Source organism: Castor canadensis, chromosome 7 (genome assembly GCF_047511655.1).
Source record: "Castor canadensis chromosome 7, mCasCan1.hap1v2, whole genome shotgun sequence".
Taxonomy (NCBI): domain Eukaryota; kingdom Metazoa; phylum Chordata; class Mammalia; order Rodentia; family Castoridae; genus Castor; species Castor canadensis.
This window is the reverse complement of record NC_133392.1, coordinates 60,025,439-60,049,591: the sequence shown is the minus strand read 5'-3', so window position 1 is coordinate 60,049,591 and position 24,153 is coordinate 60,025,439. Positions and strand designations below refer to the sequence as shown.

Sequence of the window (24,153 nt, the reverse complement as noted above, 5' to 3'; positions counted from 1 at the left end):
ATTTAAAAACAAAAAGATCACTGTGGCAGTCATGGAAGATGGAGTGGAGGGGAGAAGATCATATAAGGGGTCGTGAGGAGGCTATTTTGACAAAGCTATTGATAATGATGACCTGGATTGGGTGAGGATAGAGTGGCCTATGGATCCAGGCATATTTTTTTTTGCCAAGTGAAAAATGATTATAACAGGGAATGACAAGTATCAGGTAAGATTCCAACAGAAGTCGAAGGTACATAGCACCTTCATTCATCCCTGTTTTCCATTGATCAGGAAACCTTCCAAATCCCCTGGCTTCATGATGTCATTTTAGTAGAAGTAAACTTTAGTAACCCAAATACATATCATGAGGGCCCATCTGCTATAATTTCCAGTAATGCCAAGCCCACCATATGTCCAGGCTCTGCCCCCCTACCATGAGCTGAACAGGAAAAATAGTTCACAAATGAGCTTGCATAGGCCATCCCAAAGTCAACATCAATGGTCAAGGAGGCCGTTTAGCCCAAAGGTCACTTGCAGGTACATCCCTGAGGAGGTGGCATTTGAGAGCTCCTTGAAGGACCAGTAAGGTAACTTTGGACAAGTCATCCCAGAAAGAACATTCGAAGTTCTCTCCATCAGTCTTCACACTCTGCTCCCTCTCTAGGCTTATCTCTGGAACAGAATATGGATGTTCCTGATTGCTTTATTTCTTCTGATTGCTTTAATATGAAAACTTAGCTTTAGTTTTTCCTGCCTTTCCTGCACTCAAGTTATGGAATGCAAATATTTTTTCACCACATAAGAATGTCTGAAGATTAACCATCTCAAATGCCCTTGAGGAAAGCAGAATTCTTTTTGGAGAGGGGATTGCCTGCTCTCTGCGTCTTACCAGAATATGTGAACAAGCCAGGCATCAGTTGCTCACACCTGTAATCCTAGCTACTCAGGAAGCAGAGATCAGGAGGATTGTGGTTTGAAGCCAGCCCTGGGCAGACTGGTCACAAGACCCTATCAGAATAGTGGCTGTACCTCCCTTTCCTTTTCTGCTGGCACCCCCTCTACTCAAGCCATGTTGCTCTGACCTGTCTCAGGACTGGAGCTCATTCCCATGTCATCTCTTTCATTACCTCCAGAGGCCACTCCACTCCAGCCCCCTCCTCACTGCTCATGGCCCCCAAAGGCTTCTTCTGCCCTCCTCCAAAGCTTGAGGCTCATGGCGTCGTCCACTGAACAGAAAGCTATGGGGAGTTCTCTCTGCCAAGCTGGAACTTGGCTCTCCACCTGGTTAGAGACTTCATGAAGATAGAGACATGGTTCTTTCTCCTAGCTCTGTGCTGATTGTCCAAGCACTTGGTCAGTAAGCCACCTGCTCACTGGCCCAGGGCTGGAGCCACTTGACAAATTGGCTGACCCTTTGCCCTTTTCTTCACTTGGTGCCACATTGGCCAGGAGCCTAGGCAGCCACCAAGTCCCCTCTGTCTCTGACCCCAGGTTGGTTGCAGAATGACCCCCTGTTGCCCACCCAGCAGCAGGTACCAGGGTGTTTCACCACTTTCTCACCCGCCTGCCATAGATGGACAGATTCTGTTGAACCCCATGCTGGGAAATGCAGGCGATTTGTGTTAAGAGCCTCAGCTCTGTGTACACCAGGCCCACAGCAGATGTAAACATTCTGGCCTCTCTTCTCCAGCTAGATAAACTTGAGGCTTTCAGCGTGAGGCGCCGCACTGGCATGCTCTCAGTGTTTAAACAAGATGTCAGTGGCATCTTTTGCCCTTGGCAGAGAAGCTGGCTCTCTGTCTTTCCACTAAAGACCCAGGGCCACTGATGCCCTGCCAAGGTACACAAAGCTCTTCTCCCGAAGGAAGCAGCCTGCAATCCTGCGGTTCATAGACAGAAGGGGGCTATTTATGAGCAATAAACCCCGGATTGTGACGGAGACTCTCACATCCTCCTCCTGCCTGACTTACTTAGAGACATTCTTTTACATTAAGCTTTAGATTCTCTGAAAATAAGAACGGTGCTTCATTCACGCCTGACAGGACAATATTTTAAAGTTTACGCCTCATTTGTTATTCATTTATTCACCTGACATTGAATATCTATTATGTGTCATTGTGCCAGCATTATATTTATTACCTTGCCCACTCAAAGTTGCCTGAAATCCTATCATTAATGCTCGACTTGTTAATTTAATGCTTTCATATCTATTTCTACTACTCTATCTATGTTATATGGATATAGATAAATAGATAATATATATTATATTCCTAAGATACTCCGTTCCTCACCTGAGTCATATTTAAATTTCATTCATTATTTTCATTCAATCAACATTTATAGGATGTCACATCTTGCAAGCAACCTTTCTAGACACTAACTGCAACAAGAGAGTGCGGGCCCTGAAGAGCCCCCCTGGGTGTGACAGGAGATGGCTTTGATGGGTCTCCTGAGGGAGGAAGCCAACGGACCAGGATGGCCATACAGGACAGAAGGAAGCAATTGGGGATGTGGACCCCACTTTCCCAAGGATGAAGCCCGGGCAAGTCCTCCTCCTCTGGAGGTGCTCATAGCACTTCTCTAAGTGAAGAACTGGGTCTTGGAATTTTATGGACCCCCAAAAATACCAAAACCCTAATTGAGAGCCACCAACTCTTTATTCCACTAAGTAAGGAATTTAAGAGAGAGAGGAAAAAAAGCCAAGAAAACACCTACCAGCTGCCATTACCATTATTTCATGAAAGAACATTTTAACCCAAAAGCAGGAGGACATAGTCTCAGAATGAAGCACAAGCCTTTAAATTGGATTCATGGAGCTAAATAAGTTGTACCACTTGCCCTCATGTTGTCTGGTCCAGGTGAATTCCATCACCCCTGCACTCCTCTGTGGTGACTAAATGACCTGCAGTGCTACCTGCAACTGAGGTCCCAGGATGCTGTATGTGACCCACAAAGCCATGACCCAAGGCCGTCTCCGGGGCAGAGACACACTTGACCAACTTCCAAAGGCATCTCAGACCGTGTGGATGTGGTTTCAATGTGTCCCCAAGAGTTCCTATGGTTGGAAGCTTGATGCTCACGGTGGTGATGCTGAGGGAGGGCGAGACCTTTAAGAATGGGGGCTTAATGGTATCCTTATGGGGTCCTAGTTAGTTTGAGAGGGAGGATTATTATAAAACAAAAAAAATCTCTGGATTTCTGTCTCACCAAGTGCTTTTTTTTTCCCCTCTCTCCCACATACTCCTGCCATGATTCCATCCACCATGAGTTACTGCAGCCAGGAGGCCCTGGTCAGCTCTGGCACCATGCTGTTTGGGCTTTCTGCCTTTAAAACTGAGCTAAATAAACCTCTTTTCTTTATAAGTTACCCTGCCTCAGGTATTTTTTTAAGATACACTCCTAACTCCAGTTTGCAAGCCTCTCATGTAGAGGTCACAATGACACAAATCAGCGAGGCTCCCTCAGGAGCACCTACCCCATGTAAAGGTGGCATCTGTTATTCAACCATGGCTATCACTGTCATATTCTTTCCAGATCCCTCTGCAAGCTGCTGTGTGTGTTGTTGAAGACAGTGGTTAGCTGTCACCCCTGCAGGCCTCACCTCAGCTACAAAGAGCTGCCATGCGCCTTCTTGGGGTGACCCACATCCAAGGATTCATGTGAACCTACTTTCACCCACCAGCACAACCATGATGGCACATTCTAGCTCCTCCCAGGCATGAGTTTGGCCTAGGTTGCTGGTCAGGCTCAGCGTCTTCCTCCATGTGCCCTCACTTCCTTCCCTGCCTTCCCCAGATGTCATCCCTACAACCTCTCCCCAGTCAGCATCCTGTGCACTAGACTCGGAATCATACTCTGCTTCCTGGAGGTCCCCAGCTCCTGTGTCATCAGCTCTGCAATGCCAGCAGAGCCACAAGCAATTCTCCCCCCTCCGCTTTCCATACACAATCTTGATGAGCAAACCTTCCGGTCCTGATGAGCCAGTGCCAGTAAGGAATTTAGACCATTGTCCACCTGGGGACTCAGAAGGCCTGCTCTGAGCAGAAAACTGATGAGTTATCCTTTTGTCCTGGGAGGCCCTCACCCTCTCCTTCCATGGGGCAACAAGCTTCATAGCACATAATTGGAAAGCTGCAAGAGAATATGATTTAGTGGGGAAATAAAAACTTAGATTTAGTAGCTCCGAAATATAATCCCCATTACATATACAGTGGAGGTAGTAGGATGTTGGGAGAGATGGGGACTTGTGCTATTCTGGGCTTCTGGGATTGGTGACATGCTCTCAGGCCTCCTAGCCCTGCACTGTATTTGTACCCAAAGCTCAACAAATTCTGGCTGCCTGACAGCAGGAGACCAGAAGGTTGTCTCAGCCTTATAGTCTTATTATTCTTATTTCTGCACAATTTGTCCTCCAGGATCCAGATCAAATAAGCAGGAGACAGAAACAAGTTCCAGAGTCCACTGGCTGCTGCTGCTGCTGCTATCACCAAAAGACATCAAAGGCAGAGAACTTCTGTAAGGGACCAAAGTCCAAACAGCCCAAGGTGGCCTTCTCCCGAGAGAAAACAGGCCTTTCCCCCAAGGCCTGGCCAGTTCTTCCCAGAGCTGAGTCTGGGAGGGCAAACATCCGAGTCCCTCCATCACATATCGTGAGAGGAGGAGGGACCCTAGAAGCACCCCTTTCCCCAAAGGCAAGGGCTGGACTCCCCACCCCCAGCCCCAGCACACACTCTGCACAGTACAGTAAGGACATTAAACAGTTGGTATGATAACAGTGTTGATTGCTGATGAGTTTATCCAGAAGTTCATAAGAAAAATCTAGAAAGAAGCTCTTTTCATTTCAGCATGTTTAAGTTTTAGGATGGATGGCTTAGTATCGTGTTTAGTTTGGATTCCATGGGTTGCATAATCTTTTCAACACTAGAGACTTTCGGAGGCCTTTCCCAGCTCAGCCAGGGAGGCAGGAGGCCACGGGTGTGAAAAACAGCACTAAGGGAGAGAAGCAGGAGAGAGGCGACTGGGGGTGGGGGAGCAGGAGAGAGGGGTACCCAGTCATGAGAAATCCAGGCTGTGGCAGGCAGAGCTCCGGGACTCTGAGGCCACTGTGCCAAGGCTGCTGGTGACACACAGCACTCCTGGGCATGAGGGGCATGTCTCCATGTCCACATGCCACGGGCTTGCACAGGTGGATGGGTGTGTGAGAGCTCGACCACCGGCCACACTCATGCAGTCATTTACAAACATCATCACAACTTCACTCTGAACAACCAAGACCAGATAAACGTGGGCACCCCTAGAGAAGCCCCTAGGGCTTAAATCTCTGCCCTTTCTGGGGCTCACAAAAGAGGTAGTGAGCCCCATCTTTGTCTTAAGACAGTGGTTCTCAAAGTGAGGTCCCTGAACCAGCAGCACCAACATCACCCAGGAACTGGTTATAAATGCTTCCAGGTCTGTCTTCTCTCTCTTAATCCATGTCACGTTCTTACGTGCCATCCCTGTGCTAAATATACTCCATGGACACAATCTCTTTTAAAACTCACCAATATACTGTGAGAGGCACACTGTCTCTCCCCCATATTCTTCCCTTGTCTCCCACTACAACTCCGTCCTCCACCTTACCCCAGTGACCCCAGCAACCTTCACCCGCAGCCCCTCACGCTTTAGCTAGTATACTATGGAGTTTCCCTGAAGATTTAATTTGGGAACTTTTTTCCTACTAGTTAAAGATGAAAGTTTGAATGCCATTTATCTAGACCTAACTTCCAATTTTACATCCAGGGAAACTGAGGTTGGCTCATTTTAGGATGAGCAGGATTGCCTAAGGTCAGTCAGCAAGTCAGGAAAAGAGGCAGGACCTGGAACTCAGCCCTCTGGGCTGGGTACACGGGGGAATCCCCTTCACCATCTGACTTTTCCACCACCACCTAACGTACCCCAATGCTCCCCAGCTATTTCTGAGCATTTAACTAAGACTTTCTTTTTAGAACAATTTAAGAGAATGTTCAGGGTCACCAGGCTAGCTCAAACTCACTCTGGCTCCTAAATGTTTCTAGATGCAGCTCCGCCCCAGGATGAATGTAAACACCCGCTGGGGATCATGCCCCTGTGCCCCCCCACCCACGCTGTGCCTACTTCCCCCAGGTCTCTCCCTGCCTCCCAGCCTACCCTAAATCTTTCAAGAGACAAGACCCAGCCATCCCAGCAGGAGGTGGGACGAGGGCGGGAGGAAAAGCCCCACCTCATGAACAAACAGCATCTCTGCCAAGGCCTGCGCCTGCCCTTCAGGGAAGAGCAGCTGTGAGCAGTGGCCAAGGGCTGGCAGCAGTTGGGAGCCCCCAACCCAGCCTGTACCCCAAAACCTACAGAGATAGCCTGCGCACTGTTGACCTGTGAGATCCACAGACTCTCATCCGGAATGTTTGCTGAGTAGCATTAAGAAAGACCTGGTTCCTGGGCTTGTCACCAACTTCCTGAGTGACCTCGCTGGTCATGCCCCTCTTGCTCTCAATCTTTGTCTCTTCAATGAAGGGACTGAACTGATGTGCTGCAAAAAAGGTTCCTGCTCTGAAACCGTGATTTGAATTCTGGATTTCCACGTGACATTTGAGAAGTCTGGCTGGGACTTGGGAATCTGACATGACAATGACTTTGAACTGGGCTTTCTGCTCAGTCCAACTCATCTTTGCTTGAGAAACAGGCGTGGCCCCCAGGCTGAACAAAACTCACTTTGAATTTTTTTCTCTCCGTTCCCATCATCCCCATATATCCACGCATCAAAGAGGATTTCTCTTCTGTTGCAAGTTCAGGAGGAGCTGTAGAGCCAGGCCCTGTGTCCCAGGCCCAGAAACAGCATGGGGACCTGTGCCATTGTGATGGATGCCAACATCTCATCTGGCCTCGAGAGCAACACCACAGGCATCACAGCCTTCTGCATGCCCAGCTGGCAGCTGGCATTATGGGCCATTGCCTATCTGGGACTGGTGTTGGTGGCTGTGACAGGCAATGCCACAGTCATCTGGATCATCCTTGCCCATCAGAGGATGCGCACGGTCACCAACTACTTCATCATCAACCTGGCCCTGGCTGACCTCTGCATGGCCACTTTCAATGCTGTCTTCAACTTCATCTATGCCAGTCACAACATCTGGTACTTTGGCCGTGCCTTCTGCTACTTCCAGAACCTCTTCCCTATCACAGTCACATTCGTCAGCATCTACTCCATGACAGCAATAGCTGCTGACAGGCAAGAGGGGACAGCAGGGAAGGGGGGGACATCTCACTTTGCTGAAGCTCAGATGGAGTGGTGACCAGCCTATGGTCACACAGCAAAGTTAGGGAAGAACCCAGGGAATTGCCTTCCAACCTGGTCATGATTCAAAACTATGGATCTGAAAGAGAGGGGGACTGTGGAGCCAAAGCGGGTAGAGGTTAGACCCAGGAAGAACTTTGCCCTAGCTCCAAACTGTAGGGGAAAAGTGGGTATATTTTAGGGACCTTCTGGTGTGTTCTTCTCTGTCTTAATCTTTGTTTTGGTGTGTTTTTGTCACTATGGGAAAATTGCTCGTATGGTTTTCATATTCCTGACAGATTAAATGAAGGAAAAATGTAACGTTGCTTGCAGTTTGCATTCAGTTGTGACAGAGCCAATCATTTTCCTGATGCTGCTCTTGGGGACTGCAGACTGTGATCTTTGGAGGAGGGGGCTTGAGGTAGGGGTGGAGGGGCTAGCAATGGACCAGAATGAAGTCCTTTGAAAGCTGTTTAAGGCAGGAAGGGCTCAATTTGGACATGGAAGAAGGCCTGGGTACTAGGGGAGGAATGTGGTGCAGACTGACGGGAGACAGGGACGTGGGGAAGACATCATACATGAAGGGGAGGCAGAGAGAGGGGTACAGGCCATAGAACCCTCATCAGGATGGTTAAACAGTCTGAACCTCACGTCTCCCCACATTCTACAACCCACCCCAACTTTTCCAGAACCTTCACCCACAGCTCCTCACTGCTTACCTTTGGCTGTTTGACTATGGAGTTTCCCTGGAGATTTCATTTGGGACAATTTCTTCCACTAGAAGAAATTTCACTTCTAATGAAATTTTCATTTTCCACTAGAAAAATCAGAGAAAAAATAGAATACCATTCATCTAGGCCCAACTTCTGCCTTTACACCCAGAGAAACTGAGGCTAAGATGAGCAGAATTGCTTGAGGTCTGCCAGCAAGTCAGGGGCTTGGTCAGGCACCCAGAACCCAGCTCTGTGGGCTGTCAGCACAGAGGAAGGTCCCTCATCATCTGACTGTGCCCCCAAATATACCTTAATGCCCCCAGATATTTGTGAATGTCCCACTAAGACTTTTGTTTTCACTCATGCAACAAATACTTGAGTACCTCTTCTTTATTGAGCACAGTTTCGAGCACTAGAGGGACACAGGCCAATGGAAAAATAACTCCAAGCTCCTGGCCTCACATGGCTTCCATTTTAAAGGGCAGGTGGGCTGCAGAGGGCAGGGTGGGAGCCAGGAGACCAGGCAGGAGGCTGCTGGATAACAATCCAGGTGGGAGAGGGTGGTGGCTCGGATCAGGACAACCACAGTGGAGACTTGACTCACTTCTCCATTTCTTCCTTCAGTTATCCTTTTAACAAATGTATGCCCAGTGCCTGATACATACAGATATTATTCTGAGCATTAGAGGGGAAAAAAAACCAGGAAAATGTGCCTGCTCTGGTGAGAATTTAAATTGTAAGCATATGAATAAAGAAATTCTATGCTGTATTTTGAGGTCACGAGTGCTACAAAAAATTAGAGAGAAGGAAAGGATTCAGGTGCCTGGGTGTGTGTATGGGGGGGAGCAGGTTGTAGTGCTAAATGGGTGTTGGGGGTGCTCATTGTGAGAGTGGGATGGCAGCAAAGATAAAGAGATGAGAGACTGAGCCTGGTGGGGTATGGAAATGTTTACGGGGCACAGAATCTTACTATCCAAGACACTGTGATGTGAACTTCCCTACTTGGGCAGGGACTACATAAACTTCAAGGGCACATTCTATTGTCCCCGCCTTGTCCGAAGGGTCAGATTAACCCAGAGGAGGAAGATCCAGGGGCCATCCAGGACCAAACCCATTTCTGGTAAATTTAAAGGCAATGAGGAAACAGGAGTAATCACTTTCTCCAGTCCTGACCTCCTGCTACCTTCATTCTCTGCTCAGAAACTCTTCATCTCCTTCGCACAACAAGCCTAGTGCAGGAATTACTAGTACCTGACTCACACAGGCAGAAATGGGAAGCCCAAAGAGCTAAGGCTATCTGCTCAAGACCTTATTACTAGAAAGCAGTGGAGACAGGACTTGGATCCAGATTAGTCCAAAGTCACAGGACTTGCCCCTCTACTTACAGGATAAGCCATCTGTCTTCTTCCCACCCCATCTCCCAAGAGCAGCAAGTGAACCTGAGCCCCCAAGGGATCCTTGGTCACCTGCTGCATCTATGGAGGCAGGGAGGAGTGTGCCCAGGACCTCAAGGACAATGGCCCACTCCTATGTCTTGCTGAGGTGCTCGCCAGGGTCCAGGCTGGTGAGGGACAGAGCTGGCCCAGACCCTAGTCACCAACACAGGTCAGTCAGGGAGAGTAACCTCAAGTCCAGAAGTGTCTGACCTCTGACTGCAGAACGTGGGCAGAAAGAAACCAGCGAGTGCAGGGCCTTGTGTAGAGACAAGAGTCACAAGTGCAAATGCACACAGCAAAGCAGTTTGCAGGACTCCAGCAGTGCCTGATCTTCGTCACCAACAGAAATCACAGATACTTGTGTTGCAGAAATCTACAAATATCACTGTTTCAAAATTACTGTAGGTTCCAGATATGCACACACTTTTTTTATTAGTGTGTATTAATTGTACAAAATAATGGGTTTCATTATGACATTTTAATACAGGTACATAATGTACTTTGATCATACTCTCCCCCTCATTACTCTCTCTTGTCCCCATCCCTCCTTCTGATGTCCCCCTACTCTTTCCAAATAGATAGTCCCCCTTCTACTTTCATGTCTTTTTAAAAAATTTAGATTCCAAATACAAAAGAAAATGTGCAGTATTTGTCCTCTTGACTCTGGTTTATTTCCCTTAACATGAAACGCTCCAGTTCTATCCATTTTCCTGCAAACAATATGATTTTCTTCTCCTTCTTCTCCTTCTACTTCCTCTTTCTGGTAGGACTGGGGTTTGAAGTCATAGCTTCATAATTGCAAAGCAGGTGTTCTACTGCGTGAATCACACCACCGATTTTGTTCTGCTTATGGCTGAATAACACTCCATTATGTACACAGCCACATTTTCTTTATCCAATTCGTCTTCAGATGGGCACCTAACAGATTCCATAGCTTGGCTCTGGTGACTAGGACTGTAGTAAACACAGGTATGCAGGTATCTCTACTGTACAACGGCTTAGATTGTTTTGGGTGATTTCTTTATCACCCAGGAATAGTATAGCAAGATCATATGGGAGTTCTACTTCGAATTTTTTGAGGAACCTCTGTACTGATTTCCATAGTGGCTGCACTAATTTATATTCCCACCAACAGTGTATAAGTGTCACCCCCCCCAGTCATCAGCAGCATTTGTTGTTGTTTGTTTTCTTGATGATTGCCAATCTGACTAGAGTGAGATGGAACCTCAATATAGCTTTGATTTGCATTTTCTTTGTGGCTGAAGATGTTGAATACTTTTTCACTTATTCATTGGCAATTTGTACTTCTTTTGAGAACTATCTGTTCGGTTTATTTGCCTGTTTATCGATTGGATTATTTGTTCTTTGGTGTTTTGTTTGTGACACTGGGGTTTGAACTCAGGGCCTCATGCTTGCTAGGCAGTGCTTTACCACTTGAGCCACTTTGCCAGCCAAGGTGTTAAATTATTTTAGTTCTTTATAAATTCAGGATATTAATCCTTTGTCAGGTGAAGAGCTGGCAAAGATTTTCTCCTATTCTGTAGGCTGTCTCTTCATTCTGACAATTGTTTCAATTGATGCAATCCCATTTGTCAATTCTTGTTCTTAGTTCCTGAGCTTTTGGAGTTCTATTCAGAAAGTCATTGCTTATACCTATACCTTAAAGTGTTTTCCCAGTAGTAGTTTCAGTTTCAGGTCTTACATTGAGGCCTTTGATCCATTTTGAATTGATTTTTGTACCGGGTGAGAAGTAGGGGTCTAGTTTCAGACTTTTTTTTTTTTTTTTTGGCTGTACTGAGGTTTGAACTGAGGTCCTCACTCTCACTAGGCAGGCACTCTAACATTTGAGCCACTCGCCAGCCCTGTTTTGCATTAGGTATTTTCAAGATAGGGTCTCTTGAACTATTTGTCCAAGGCTGGCTTCCAACCCCAATCTGCCTGATCCCTGATCCCTGATGCCTGCCTCCTGAGTAGCTAGGATTACAGGCATGAGCCACTGGTGTCTGGTCAAGTTTCAGTCTTCTACATACAGACTTCCAGTTTTCCTAGTGTCATTTGTTGAAGAGGCTATCTTTTCTCCAAAATGCGTTTTGGGCACCTTTGCTGAGAATCAGGTGGCTGCAGCTGCTTGGGTTTATTTCTATTCTATTCTATTCTATTCCATGGGTCTACATGTCTGTTTTCGTGCCAGTACCATGCTGTTTTTGTTACTATGGCTGTAAAGCATAATTTAAAATCAGGTGTTGTGATAAGAAGTGCATATATTACAATGGCCCAATTTTATATTTCAATAACTATATTTCAGTATGACTGATATTGTTTGTAATCCAGTGCATTATAATTTACTCATATGAAAATCTGATTCAAATAAGGGGTCCCTGAGCTTTCTCAAACAGCCATCAGCCCCATGGCGTAAAGAGACCCTCCAGTCTAGTCCCACTTGTGCGCTCTACAGAGGCGGAAATCACTGTTCTGGTCACACCACATGTTGGGAGGACCGGGTGCTGTGTCCCTGGCGGGTGGTGCCTTTGGATGCTTTGACCTTGGAGAAACAAGAAGCTTGCCTTCCTTAAGGCCCTAGGGGGCCACCACCAGGCCCAGCACATGCCCACAGAGGCTGTGTGTCTGGACTATACAGCCCAAGAGCAGACAGCTGGAGCCTTCCTGGGTTCACAACCTGAGAGCATTGTCTCTTGTTCTTCACTTTTCCAAGCCTCTGTCTCCTGCGGTAGAAATGGAGATGACAGTGCCACCAAAGGCCACTGGGCAGTGGGCCTTCCACCTCACCAGGCACAGGGCTGCTAAATGGTAGCTCAAGTCCCCACAGTCTCCCCAGGAGGCAGGAGCTGGGATGAGCCTGTCCTGGCTAACTTCACCAAGGAGGTGATGTGTCACTTGGACTTCAGTGAATACAGAGAAGAAGGAGAAGCTACAGAAGGAGAGGGAAGCAACACCTCAGAGAGTGTCACACAGGCTCTCTCCAACCAGAGTGAGCCAGGGAAGCTCCAGGAAGCAGGGACAGAAGAGGTTAGAAAGCATGGTGGTCATGTGCAGAGGCCCTTGAAGGCTGAGTTTAAAGGTTTGGGCTTGCATTATCTATGATGTACCTAATTTTAAGTTTATCTTAATCAAAATTAAAGCCCAGTTCCTGTCTTGGTCATGCTCCTTGCCACTCATGGGAGCAATTATCAAACAGAGCAGGCCATTCGTAGCCTCCACCATGGCAGGAAGTTTTGCTGGGCAGTGCATTTGAGCTCTGTCCAGGGCATGGTCAGGCTGTGCTAGTTTCTGAGTGAGGAGCGACTGGTGTAAGGCCGAGGGCTCAGGCCAGGCTGAGCTTCAGGCTACTATTGGACTTTCCACTTTGCCCCCAGTTGGACTTCCAGTGTGGCCTCTCCACTCTCTGGTGCCCATCTGTGGGCCTGTCCGTGTCCAGAGGGAGGAGATGGCTGGGTGCCTGGGCTAGGCTCTAGGGCACTGTGTGCTGTGTGGCGGTGGGGGAATCCCCAGGCCCCCCGCTTGCTGCACAGACATTGGCAGCAGCGTGAGAAGGGACTGGCAGGGTTGGGCTGGATAGGGAAGAGGAGGAGGGAGGTCTGATGGGAGGGTATCTGACACTCACGCTGTGCTCTGCCCGCAGGTACATGGCCATCGTCCACCCCTTCCAGCCGCGGCTCTCAGCTCCCAGCACCAAGGCAGTTATCGCCGGCATCTGGCTGGTGGCCCTGGCTCTCGCCTTCCCCCAGTGCTTCTATTCCACCATCACGGTGGATCAGGGTGCCACCAAGTGCGTGGTGGCCTGGCCTGAAGACAGAGGGGGCAAGACACTCCTTGTGTAAGGCCCCCTGGGGGTAAGGGGGCACTGTGCATGTGCTTGTGTGTGAGTGTGAGTGAGTGTGTGTGTGCCCCTATGTTTGTGTGTGCAGTGTGTGCACAGGACTCTGGGAGAATATGGGGTTATGTGAGTGTGTGTTTATACTGAGGTTCCTCGACTAACAGCCCCAGAAGGTTAAAGCTCTCTTAAGTCGAAAATGCATTTAATACATATAACCTACTACACACATCAGTAGCAGCACAGCACCCTGTTAAGTGTGGGTCATCTCCCCTCATGACCACATGGCTCGCTGCCACTGCCACCGCCCAGCATCTTGGGAGATTGTACCATGTATCACTAGCTCTCAGGAAAAGATCCAATGCAAAATTTGAAGTCTGCTTTCTATTAAATGCCTAGCACTTTTGCATTATCATTAAAAAAAAAATGTTAGCTGAGCGCTGGTGGCTCACACCTGTAATCCTAGCTACTCAGGAGACAGGGATCAGGAGGAATGTGATTTGAAGTCAGCCTGGACAAATAGTTCAAAAGACCCTATCTCAAAAAACACTTCACAAAAATAGGACTGGTGGAGAGGCTCAAGGTGAAGGCCCTGAGTTTAAGCCTCTGTACCTCAAAAAAAAAAATCATTGGGTCAAAAAATCATAAGTCAGGGACCATCTGTACTAAAAGTAACACCAAATCTCAGACCTGTCCTAAGCACTTTATAGATATTATCCCCATTAATTCACGTTATATGATGGGTATGTATTATTGTTACTCCACTTTGGCACTGAAAAACTCTGTGACATGTCCAAGACCACACGTGTAGAAAGTGGGGAAGCAGGGACTCATGTGCAGCTGGTGCCTCAGCCACCTAACTGAGGACACACGTGACCTGAATGCATGCGGGTTGTGTGTCGCTCCATGTGTCACACACATGGCTGTACTCCCCCATGACTACACGTGTGTAGATACATGCGTGTGTGGAAGCCTGTTAGGGACGTGTGTTTGGAGGGCTCTGCTTAGGCCACAGGGTCAGGGATGTGGGGAGAAGGGTGGGTAATGGAGCTGGGATGTTTTCAGGTATCTGCTTCATGCTGAGATGGGCGCCATGGGCTGGAGGTAGGCAGGGATGGGTAGAAGAACTCAAGCATGTGTGACCCTGGGTATGTCCTGTCCCCATTCTGAGACTGTTTCCCAGGTTCTCACGACGTAACTGTGACTCCTAAGCACTGCACTGCTGGCAGGTATGGGGTAAGCAAGCCATTGAGGTTTTGGAGTCAGTACCCAGCCAAGTCTTGGCATGCTCCCTCCTGGAGGACCCTCACCATCACTTCATCCCTCTGAGCCTTTGGCTCCCTCTCTCTTTAAAATGGGGACCTGCACACAGTTCACACACTGATGCCCAGTGTGTGAAAGCTTAAACAGAGGACAGAAACAAACCTAGAGGTAGCATATTTAGTCCAATAAAGTCCCGTGCCCCAAGCTTGAGGACGTGCATGGTCTTCGCTGATGGTTTCTAGGTAACGTGGCCACGCAAGCCCCCCCCCCCCATGCCTCCTTTAAGACCCTTCCCCAACACCTGGCCCTACCTGGGCCCCATCTGTCCTGAGCAGTGCCAGGAGCACCACTTCTGTCATTCGTTCTGGGGAAGACGTCATCCACTGAGAAGCCTGTTCCTGGGGACCGAGGATCTCCAGTCCCAAGGGCAGGCCCTGCCCAGGATCTGTGGTTCTACCCTGTACCCAACTCTTAGAAAGGGTGGAAAGCCGAGCATTTTAGAACTGGCCACTGGGGGGCAGTGTTTGTCCATCTTAACATGGAATTTCTCCCTCAGAAGAGAGCTCAGCGGTCTCACTCCTTGGGGAGGATGCAGGCAACAGGGAAAGACAAGAGGTCATGGGTTCACTAGGAAAGTCATATATTGGTGTTACTTAGATTTCTGAAAGGATTTGGAGAAATCCTGATATTATGCGTGAGTGTTACTCGTTGGGAATGGGGGCCCCATCCTCACAAGCTCACATTCTGTGTGTCTGCAGGAATCTGATGAAATCACAGTTGCTGTCTCCAGGAAGATGTACATTTACCCCAAAATCAAAATTCAAAAAGGATAGTCCAGGCCTTGAGGGAGGTATTCTTGATTTTGGCAGATTCTAGAAGGTGGCCCTCAATATTCCTCAGCTCAGGAGGAATTCCTCAGTATAGGAACCTAGCCAAGGGTAAACTTCTATCCTGTGCTGCCTCCCTGGAAAAGACTTGGGAAGGACATGGAGATGATATCCTGATTTTTACAGAAGAGACCTGATTTGCCCAAGATCACACTTTAAATTTGAGGCTAATAATAGTCCCATTCTGACTCCTGCAGAGTTGACCTCAGTGAAAGAGAGATCATTCAGGTCTTGATGAAGTCTACAGAGCTGCTTCCTATGACACAAACTTCCTGTGCCTCTCTGGGCCTGTTTCCCCATCTGGACACTGAGGCAGCTGGCCCAGTGGATGGTCAAGGTCTTTTGAGCTTAGGCACGCTGCAAGGTGATAGGAGCCTGACACTTGCTACTCCTTACCCCCTCTTACCTACTTGATGATGGGGCGCTCAACCCAGTCCCTACAAAGGGATCAGCATGTGTAGATGTCCATGTGCCTTGTTTGCCAAAAGCAAGCTAAGAGAGAGATTTGCTGGAGTCACCTGCTCCCCTCCCTCAGGGTTGGTGACACCTCCCAAAAAGGGCCCAGAAAGGCTGGCACTTGGGGGTGTGGTTGGGGAGCTTGGGAACACCTCACCTTTCCTAGTAAGAAAGAAAAAGCTCACATGGAAGACTTGGGGTTCTCAGGCCCATTCCTGGGATGCTCCAAGGGTGCCCTTCACAGCCTGCGTGGGAGTCAGTCCTCGTCCCATGGCTGGTCAGAGACACAGCAGCGTGGCGCAGAAATGGAGTAGAGTCCAGGGTGCTGTTGGCATGAGCACTGTCCCCACTGATGGGCAGGAAGGAGATGGCATAGTGTGAGGGCAGTGTGGAAATTTTCCACCGTCCCATTCCTCCACAGGGATATTGGTACAGGATGGTACCTCTCTAACTCCAGCAGTTCTCTCCATCCACCCAGGCAGGTATTCAGGTATACATTACATGTGTCTGCATGTTCACATCAGCACACACACGTGTGTGTACACGCGTAGATGTACCTAGACTTACATCCAACTCTGGAGGAAAATATGCCACACTGCTAATAGTGGTAGAAAGACGATGAGTAATTTTGCTTTCTCCTTTGTGCTGAATTTTTTTTTTAACTCTTCAGTACTGAGGTTTGAACTCAGGGCCTCCACCTTTGAGCCACTCCACCAGCCCCTTTTTTGTGTGTGATTTTTTTTTTCAAGATAGGGTTTTGCAAACTATTTGCCCCAGCTGGCTTCAAACCACAATCCACCTGATCTCTGCCTCTGGAGTAGCTGGGATTACAGGTGCAAGCCACTGGTGCCCGGCTTGTTTTAAAGACAGGGTCTTGCTATGAAGTCCAGATGGCTTCCATCTCTCATGATCTGCCTGCCTCAGCCTCCGGAGTTGTGGGATTACAGGCATGAGCCACCATGCAGGCTGGTATTTTACAGTTTAAACAAATGTAAAACTTGTTTAACTTTCTTCATACCCATTTCCTTTTTCTGCCATGTCTGTCACATGGAAGGACAATGTGGCTAATGCTGGTAACCCTTTTACAGAGGAAGCCTTCTTTTGGCAGATATGCTTGCCAATGTAGCCTTTTTCTTTTACTCAAACCAAGGCCTTGCAAGGTGGCCCAGCACAGGACTGAGGGTGGGGACCACAGGGTCCTAGGAAGAGCAGAGCAGGTGGAACTCGGGTCAACCTGGGACACCTCTGACCGGGTGCCTGGCTCTCTCTCCAGGTACCACCTTGTTGTGATTGCCCTCATCTACTTTCTGCCCCTCACGGTGATGTTTGTCGCCTACAGCATCATTGGCCTCACGCTCTGGAGACGAGCTGTCCCCAGACACCAGGTGCATGGTGCCAACCTGCGCCACCTGCGGGCTAAGAAGAAGGTGAGCACAGGGATATAGCAGTCCAGGCCGCCCCGCCCTACCCTTGCTGGTCAAGGCCCACTGGCTATGGGGCACTGAGGCCCACAGACCATCTTGTCACCTGCCCTTGTGCCCCACCTGGAGCCAGATCTGAATTCTTTCCTCTGAGCAGGTGGATGGACCTTTGGTCTTTGGGCAAATACAAAACTAAAGGAATTTCTTAGAATGTGAGGGAACCAGAGAATCCTAAAGCCCCACTGAATTTCATATACCTCCAAGAATCTTCGTATGACGGAATCTTCAAATGTTTGCATTTTGGATAATTGGAATGTTGAGATTCAGAAGTTCCCTAGAAGTACATACAGGAGGCACCTAGATAGAATCTCAGAAAGTCCTTAAATGTGGGAACCTCAGAGAGCTGGAGATCCAGTGTAGCCCAGCTTCTTCAAGTCCAATTTCTGTGCCATGTGGCAGTGTTCCTCCACCCCCTCAGCCTCCAGAGCCTCCCACCCAGTGGGTCTGATAGCTCTCTGTGCTCTCGACCTTCCTCCTCCCTCCCAAGTGAAGCTCAACTTGGCTGCACCCCCTTCTCAACCACTTGAGTCACACTTCCAGCCCCTTTTGCTTTAGTAATTTTTCAGATACAGTCTCCTTCTTTTTGGCCGGGGCGGCCTCAGACTGTGATTCTCCTACCTGTACCTCCCACATAGCTAGGATTATAGGCATGTACCACCATGCCCAATAGATAGTGGACATTTTTATAAAGCAGTTCAGGGAGGCAGTTGAACATCCGACACCACTGGGGTCTCCCATTCCTTGTGGGTTTCTGGGCAGTGCAGGAGTGTGCCTCCTGAAACCAGGCATTTGGGGGGAGGGATCAGGACCCTTGGGCAAAGGCTGGGAGGATCCCTAGTTGGAACCTCATTGCCCACAGATAGAAGGGCCTTGGAGACATCAATCCCAGAGAGAGGGTAGTTTGGGGTTCCCTAAGGGAGGAGTCAGGAGTGAGAGCTCATTCATTCTCCGGGGAATGAGAGCTGGTCTGAAAGACAGGGTCCTGAATATCCTTTGGACTCCAGGATCCCCAAACCCCACTTCTGTGAGTGAGGACTTCAAAAGAACGACAGCAGTGTGGGTAAAGGAACCTGTCTTTGCAAAGGCCCTGAGGTGGGGTCTCAGGCATCTGGGTAGCAGAGGTTCCAGGCAACTGAGGCAGAGGAATAGGTGGGTCTGATCATGGAAGGCTTCCCAGGCTGGTGTGAGAGGTGCCCCACACCTGCTTGGGCCTCAGGGGCTGAAGACTGACTGAGCCTCTCCCGGACCAGTTTGTGAAGACCATGGTGCTGGTAGTCGTGACATTTGCTGTCTGCTGGCTGCCCTACCACCTCTACTTCATCCTGGGCAGCTTTCAGGAGGATGTCTACTACCACAAGTTCATCCAGCAGGTCTACCTGGCACTCTTCTGGCTGGCCATGAGCTCCACCATGTACAATCCCATCATCTACTGCTGTCTAAACCACAGGTGAGCCCCACCCTGGCTCTGGGAGTCCTCTGGACTCCCCTGCAGCTGAAGCCTCCACCCTTGCTCCTGTACTGGCCTGGGAGTGGCCCCACAACCACCCTCACCCCCGAGCCCCAAGTGGGAATGCCATCCTCCAGGTCAGCCCACAGCACAACCCTCCCTCTGGCCTGTGCCTAACTTAGGTCCCACCTCCTTCCCAAAGCCTTGCCCGTCTGTTCCTGCTGTTTCTTCTGGGGACTGTGTCTGGGACAAGGGGAAGACAGAAATCAATGTCAAAGAGATGGAGGGAGAGGCAGAAGGAAGGAACAGAGTAAGAAAGATCCAGGTCAAGGAGCAAGGACTGAGTGCTGTTGATTTTTTTTGTCAGTGCTGGGGGTGAACCCAGGGCCCAGTGCATGTTGGGCAAGTGCTCTACCTCTAAACTATATCCCCAGTGCCTTTTTTTTTTTTTTTTTTTTTTTTTTGCAGTACTGGGACTTAAATTCAGGGCCTTCACCTTGAGCCACTCCACCAGCCATTTTTGTAATGGGTGTTTTCAAGATATGGGCTCACAAACTATTTGCCCAGGGTAGCTTCAAGCCTCAATCCTCCTGATCTCTGCCTCCTGAGTAGCTAGGATTACAGGTGTGAGCCACCGGCGCCCGGGTCTCCAGTACGTTTTTAACATTTAATTTTGAGACAGGGTCTCGCTATGTAGCTTAGGCTGGTCTTGAACTCTCATGCCTCCTGCCTCAATCTCCCAAATGCTGGGATTACAGGCATGTACCACCACGCCATGTTCTGACAGCTTCCTCCTGAGTATTTTCCTGGGTCCAGGTGAGCAGAACCTACTAGGCCTATGAAGTACTCAAGAGGAGCCAGGGGCCCGAGTGGGGGGCAGCCTCTGCCAGCAAGATCACAGTGTTTCCTCTCTTCCAAGCGATGGACATGACATTGGCAGAGACGACCGGTGTGGGGGTTGTGGGGAACGACAGATCTCACTCCTGGCTCCACCTCTTCTGGTTCTCTGAGCCCTGGTGCTGCTGAGGAGGTGAAGTCAGAGAGAGTAGGTGATAAACTAGGCAGGAGCCTCAGACACAGATCAGGATTCCAGCCTGGGAGAAGCCTGCGGGGGCAGGCGAGAGGAGAGGAAATGTTGATACTGAGTCCTGGCCTCACAAAACTGGTGTAGGTGACATTGACCCTGGGTCTTCTTGCTAGTGCCTTTTATGGCCTCCCTACCCAGGTGTCCAGTTACTCATGATGTCAGCGGGCTCTTCACTGCTCAGATACCCCACTCACCTAGGGCAGCCTGGATAAATTGAGTGCAAACCCTCTAGCTCCTGATTGGTGTGAGGGATAATAGGAGAGAAGTAGGGGTTACCCCATTATACAGATGAGAAAACTGAGCCCAAGAAAGGAAGACACCCCCTCCCATAAGCCTCTATACTACAACAGAGGATACAGCTTCCACATAGCTCCAAGGCCAGCCATCTTAACCTCTTCCCCACCTCCAGACCAGCACACATTTTTCATTCATGAGACTGGAGGGAAAGAGAAATTGGGGACTGGGCTGTCACACGAAGGTGGGATCACTATCACACCCGTCTGTGTTGGCCACTCTCTTGCTACCCAACCACACAGTCCCTGGAGCCTGAGCAACACTGCAGGGCTCTGCTAGTTCCTAAAGGCACTTCCAAATCATTTGGTATGTGGTAACACCAGCTGTGACACAGGGCTGGTACACAGGACTGGTACTTGGGGCAGGACTCTCCACTCGTTCAGAAAATGCTCACCAGTGGTGATGTGTGCTCAGCACCGTTCCAGGACCCTGAGATCCACCAATGGGCAAAACCAAAGTTCCTTTTCCTCAGGAGCTGACAGTCTAGGGAGGGAACAGACGGTACCCACACCTACTAAGTGAATTGCATAGTGTGTTAAACAAGAGCAATATGGGAAAAAGTGGAGAGGGCAGGTGGGGGGGACAGGAACTGCTGAGGGACTTAGGTAGTGAGCAGAGGGGGTGCAGTTTGCATTTGAGCAAAGGTTTAAATGGTTGAATCAGTCTTGCAAAGAACAGACCAAGCAACAGCCCTTGGTTAGGACTTGGGCTCCTGCTCTAACACAGGGAGCCACCACAGGGCAGACACAGGTCCACTTACCTTTCAGAAGAGGCAGTACAGTGGCTACAATGGATCTAGACCAGAGGGGAGCAAGGGGAAAGGCAGGGAGATGGCCTCAGGGAGGCTGTTGCAGCAATTCAGGCGAGAGATGGTTTCCACCAGGGCAAGATGCAGTTGGGATCTGGATGTTGCCAAAGTAGAGCCAAAAGAATTGATGGAGGGGAGGTGGCATGTGAGACGGTCAAGGATGAGTCCATGTGTTCTTGGCCAAAATGATGGAGCTGTCAGTTATAGGGAACAGAAGTGAGGACTGCTGGGGAGGACTGGGGAACACAATTGAGGATGTTGTTGTAGGTGTAAGGTACAGGCCTCTCTAGGCTCCATCATGGAGTGTTGCGGAGCTACAAGTCGAGGATCCTAAGCAAAGCGATTTTTTTGAATCATGGAACACTGAAGCCCAGGAAGCGAATGCAGCTCCGCCCTCTGTCTGCACAGGGTCCCATTTGTTTCTGCCCTTCCCTGGGGTTGGTGTTCTCTTTTGTCCCCCCACCCTTGTTTTTTTGGTGGGACTGGGGTTTGAACTCAGGGCTTCACATTTACAAAGTAAAAGCTCTACTTCTTGAGTCACACCTCCAGTCCATTTTGCTCTGGTTATTTTGAAGATGGAATCTCAAGAAGTATTTGCCCAGGCTGACAACGATCTTCCAGATCTCAGTGTCTCAAGTAGATAAGTAGATAGGATCACAGGTGTGAGCCACCAACATCTGGCCCAACCCTTCTTCCACTCACCTCTGCTTCCAACAGTGTACACACTTGGACAGTCAGTGCTGCCATAGGGTTATTTTTAAGATAATGAAGCCCAACTCGGCAGTTCTACCTGTGAAGTTTCCTTTAAAGCAGTCCCTTGGGAGAGTGTCAACCGCCAATGATGCCAGAACCCAACTCTTTTCTCAACAGACTCCTCTTTGAATACTCTTTAGAAGCCAGTTAAGAAGTGTCGTTCCTTTGTAACCATACTTGGTCACTTTTCATTTATAACAGTAAATAGTCTAAATCAGCTTAATCACCCACTTGAATCACTATACGAAGCTCCAGAATATTTCTGGTTGTTTCCAAAAACCAAATCCACTGAAGAATGCATCTCTGTAAGAGACCTCAAACAACTGCAGGTTCTTCAGACTGGGGCAGTGACTTTCCTTTGAAAGAGAGATAGTCTCCGGGTGCTGGGAGCAGCCACATGACAGCTCCTGTACCCTTAACTCCCTTGCTCAAGGTGACTTTATGTCCCCCACCTCCTAGGTTTCGCTCTGGATTCCGGCTTGCTTTCCGTTGCTGCCCATGGGTCACACCAACCCAAGAAGATAAACTGGAGCTGACTCACACCCCATCCCTCTCCATGAGAGTCAACAGATGTCATACAAAAGAGACTTTATTCATGGCCCCCTCCGAGGCTACCAATGGGCAGACTGGGGGTCTCCGAGAGGGGGATCCTGCTGAACCATGAAACCTTGTGCCTGGCTGCAGGACCAGGCTTAGCTCTCTTTGAGAAGCCAAGCAAGAAGATCAGATATGAAAGTTTGGCCCACGCCCCACTCTTCAATATGTCAGTGGAAAAACAAGATGGTGCTTGGAACTCTACAGAGGATGCTAACTCTTAAGAGTTCAGAGCCCAGCCACCCATCTCAGAGCATTTCAGGGAGTCAGTTAAGGGTCCAAGATGACAGTGTGAGCCAACACTTACCTAATCCAGATGTTGCAAGCTCAAATGCCTTCCTGGGGCATACAATGTAAAGAATAAATTGGATCCAGTATAAAAGAAAAGCTGCAAATGTGATGATTAAAGTCAACTGTCAGCCTCAGTATCGGGGTGATAGGAAAGGTGGGACTGTGGCAGACTGCAGGGGACAGAAGATGCTTAATTCAGGACAACTGCTGTCACATGGTAATGGGAGCCCACAGTTGCCAGATCTTTCAAGAAAAGATGGAAATCCTCCAGACTTGTTAAATTTGGCTCAGAAAACCTTGGATAAACCAGACGAAGCAAATTCATAGGTAGCACACAAACATGACACTGATTCATTCTAGGCTGAAGACAGAAGGAAGCTTCTAATTTAGCAAAGCCCACTGGCTGTGAGTCAACCTGGGGCTTCTCAGCCTCAGAATCGAAGAACTCAGATACAGCCCGGCTCCATCGTGGTTAGGTCAAAAGAAATCCCACCTGTATCCCTAACTCCCTTCAGCCTTTTCCTCTTTCCAGTGGTAAAACTATTTCCAAGGATTCTGTGAAGCTCAATGGCAATGGCTACAAACTAGCAGGCCACACACAGATTAAGTGTTCAACAAATGATAGCCATGATTTTTTTATTACCATGACAGCCATTTTACATGAAAGCCATCTCACTTCTGCAGCAAGAAGCTGGCTGGAAGAGAATACCAACTGTCCCAACTCCCAGAATGCTCCAGGCCTGGCTCAGTCCACCCAAGGCTGAACCTCTCCCCACGTGCCGACTTACCCTCTACCCTTGCCCCAGTGGTCTCCAGAAGAACCAAGTAATGCTGTAAATGCACATCCAAAGTTTCATGCTATCTATGTTCTCCACAGACATCCCTGTGCCAGAGACCCTGGCATTGCCCATGTCCCAATAAAGGGACTCTGACCCTTTGACCTCAACAAATCAGACGGGCATGCACTACTCCTGGGAAGCCACTTAGACTGTAGTTGTGGCTGGGACATCGTAGGACAACTCGGTGCACTGATGTGGAATCCACCAAAGAGTTTTGGGAAGAATCCAAAATGGCCACCTTGGGCTGTGTCTCCTGAGGTTAGGGTGGGTAAAAGGTTTGGATGGGGTCATTAGGTCTGGGGAGGGAGAGAGAGCAGCCACCCTACCTCCCTGGGCTGCCTGCAGACTCTGGGTGTTGGAGCAGGGGTTGTATTTCATCCCCCAATGAGGCAGGGTCTGCTTGGGGTGGTGGGGAAGGCCACGCTGCACTGTCTTCTCTTTAAACCCAAACAACCCATGGAGGCCAAGATCACTTTTCCTTTGTTTTAGCAAGAGAGGAGAATGGGTTGCTGGAGGGCAGGGGCTTGTGTTCTTTCCAGGCTTTGGGGTTGGGACTTGGGACGCTGGGACTAGAAGAGGAACTGGCAGGGCAGGTGTGGGAGTCCAGGCAAGAGGCTAGGCCTGTGATAGTTTGCAGGGACAATACAGAAGTCCTTGTGCCAAACCAAGGCTAGGGGCTGCAGGTCATAATTTTACTTTTAACTC

The 24,153-nt window shown here is 49.1% G+C and overlaps 1 protein-coding gene across 1 annotated transcript; it reads left to right on the top strand.

The window, feature by feature from the left end:
• The first annotated feature begins 6,269 nt into the window (after positions 1-6,269).
• On the top strand, positions 6,270-24,131 carry Tacr2 (tachykinin receptor 2). Its single transcript, XM_020161566.2, has 5 exons — positions 6,270-7,222; positions 13,057-13,251; positions 17,128-17,281; positions 18,586-18,782; positions 22,184-24,131. Exons 1-5 carry the CDS (start codon positions 6,831-6,833, stop codon positions 22,386-22,388), a joined length of 1,143 nt encoding a protein of 380 aa, XP_020017155.1. The 5' UTR covers positions 6,270-6,830; the 3' UTR covers positions 22,389-24,131.
• The last annotated feature ends 22 nt before the right edge of the window (positions 24,132-24,153 follow it).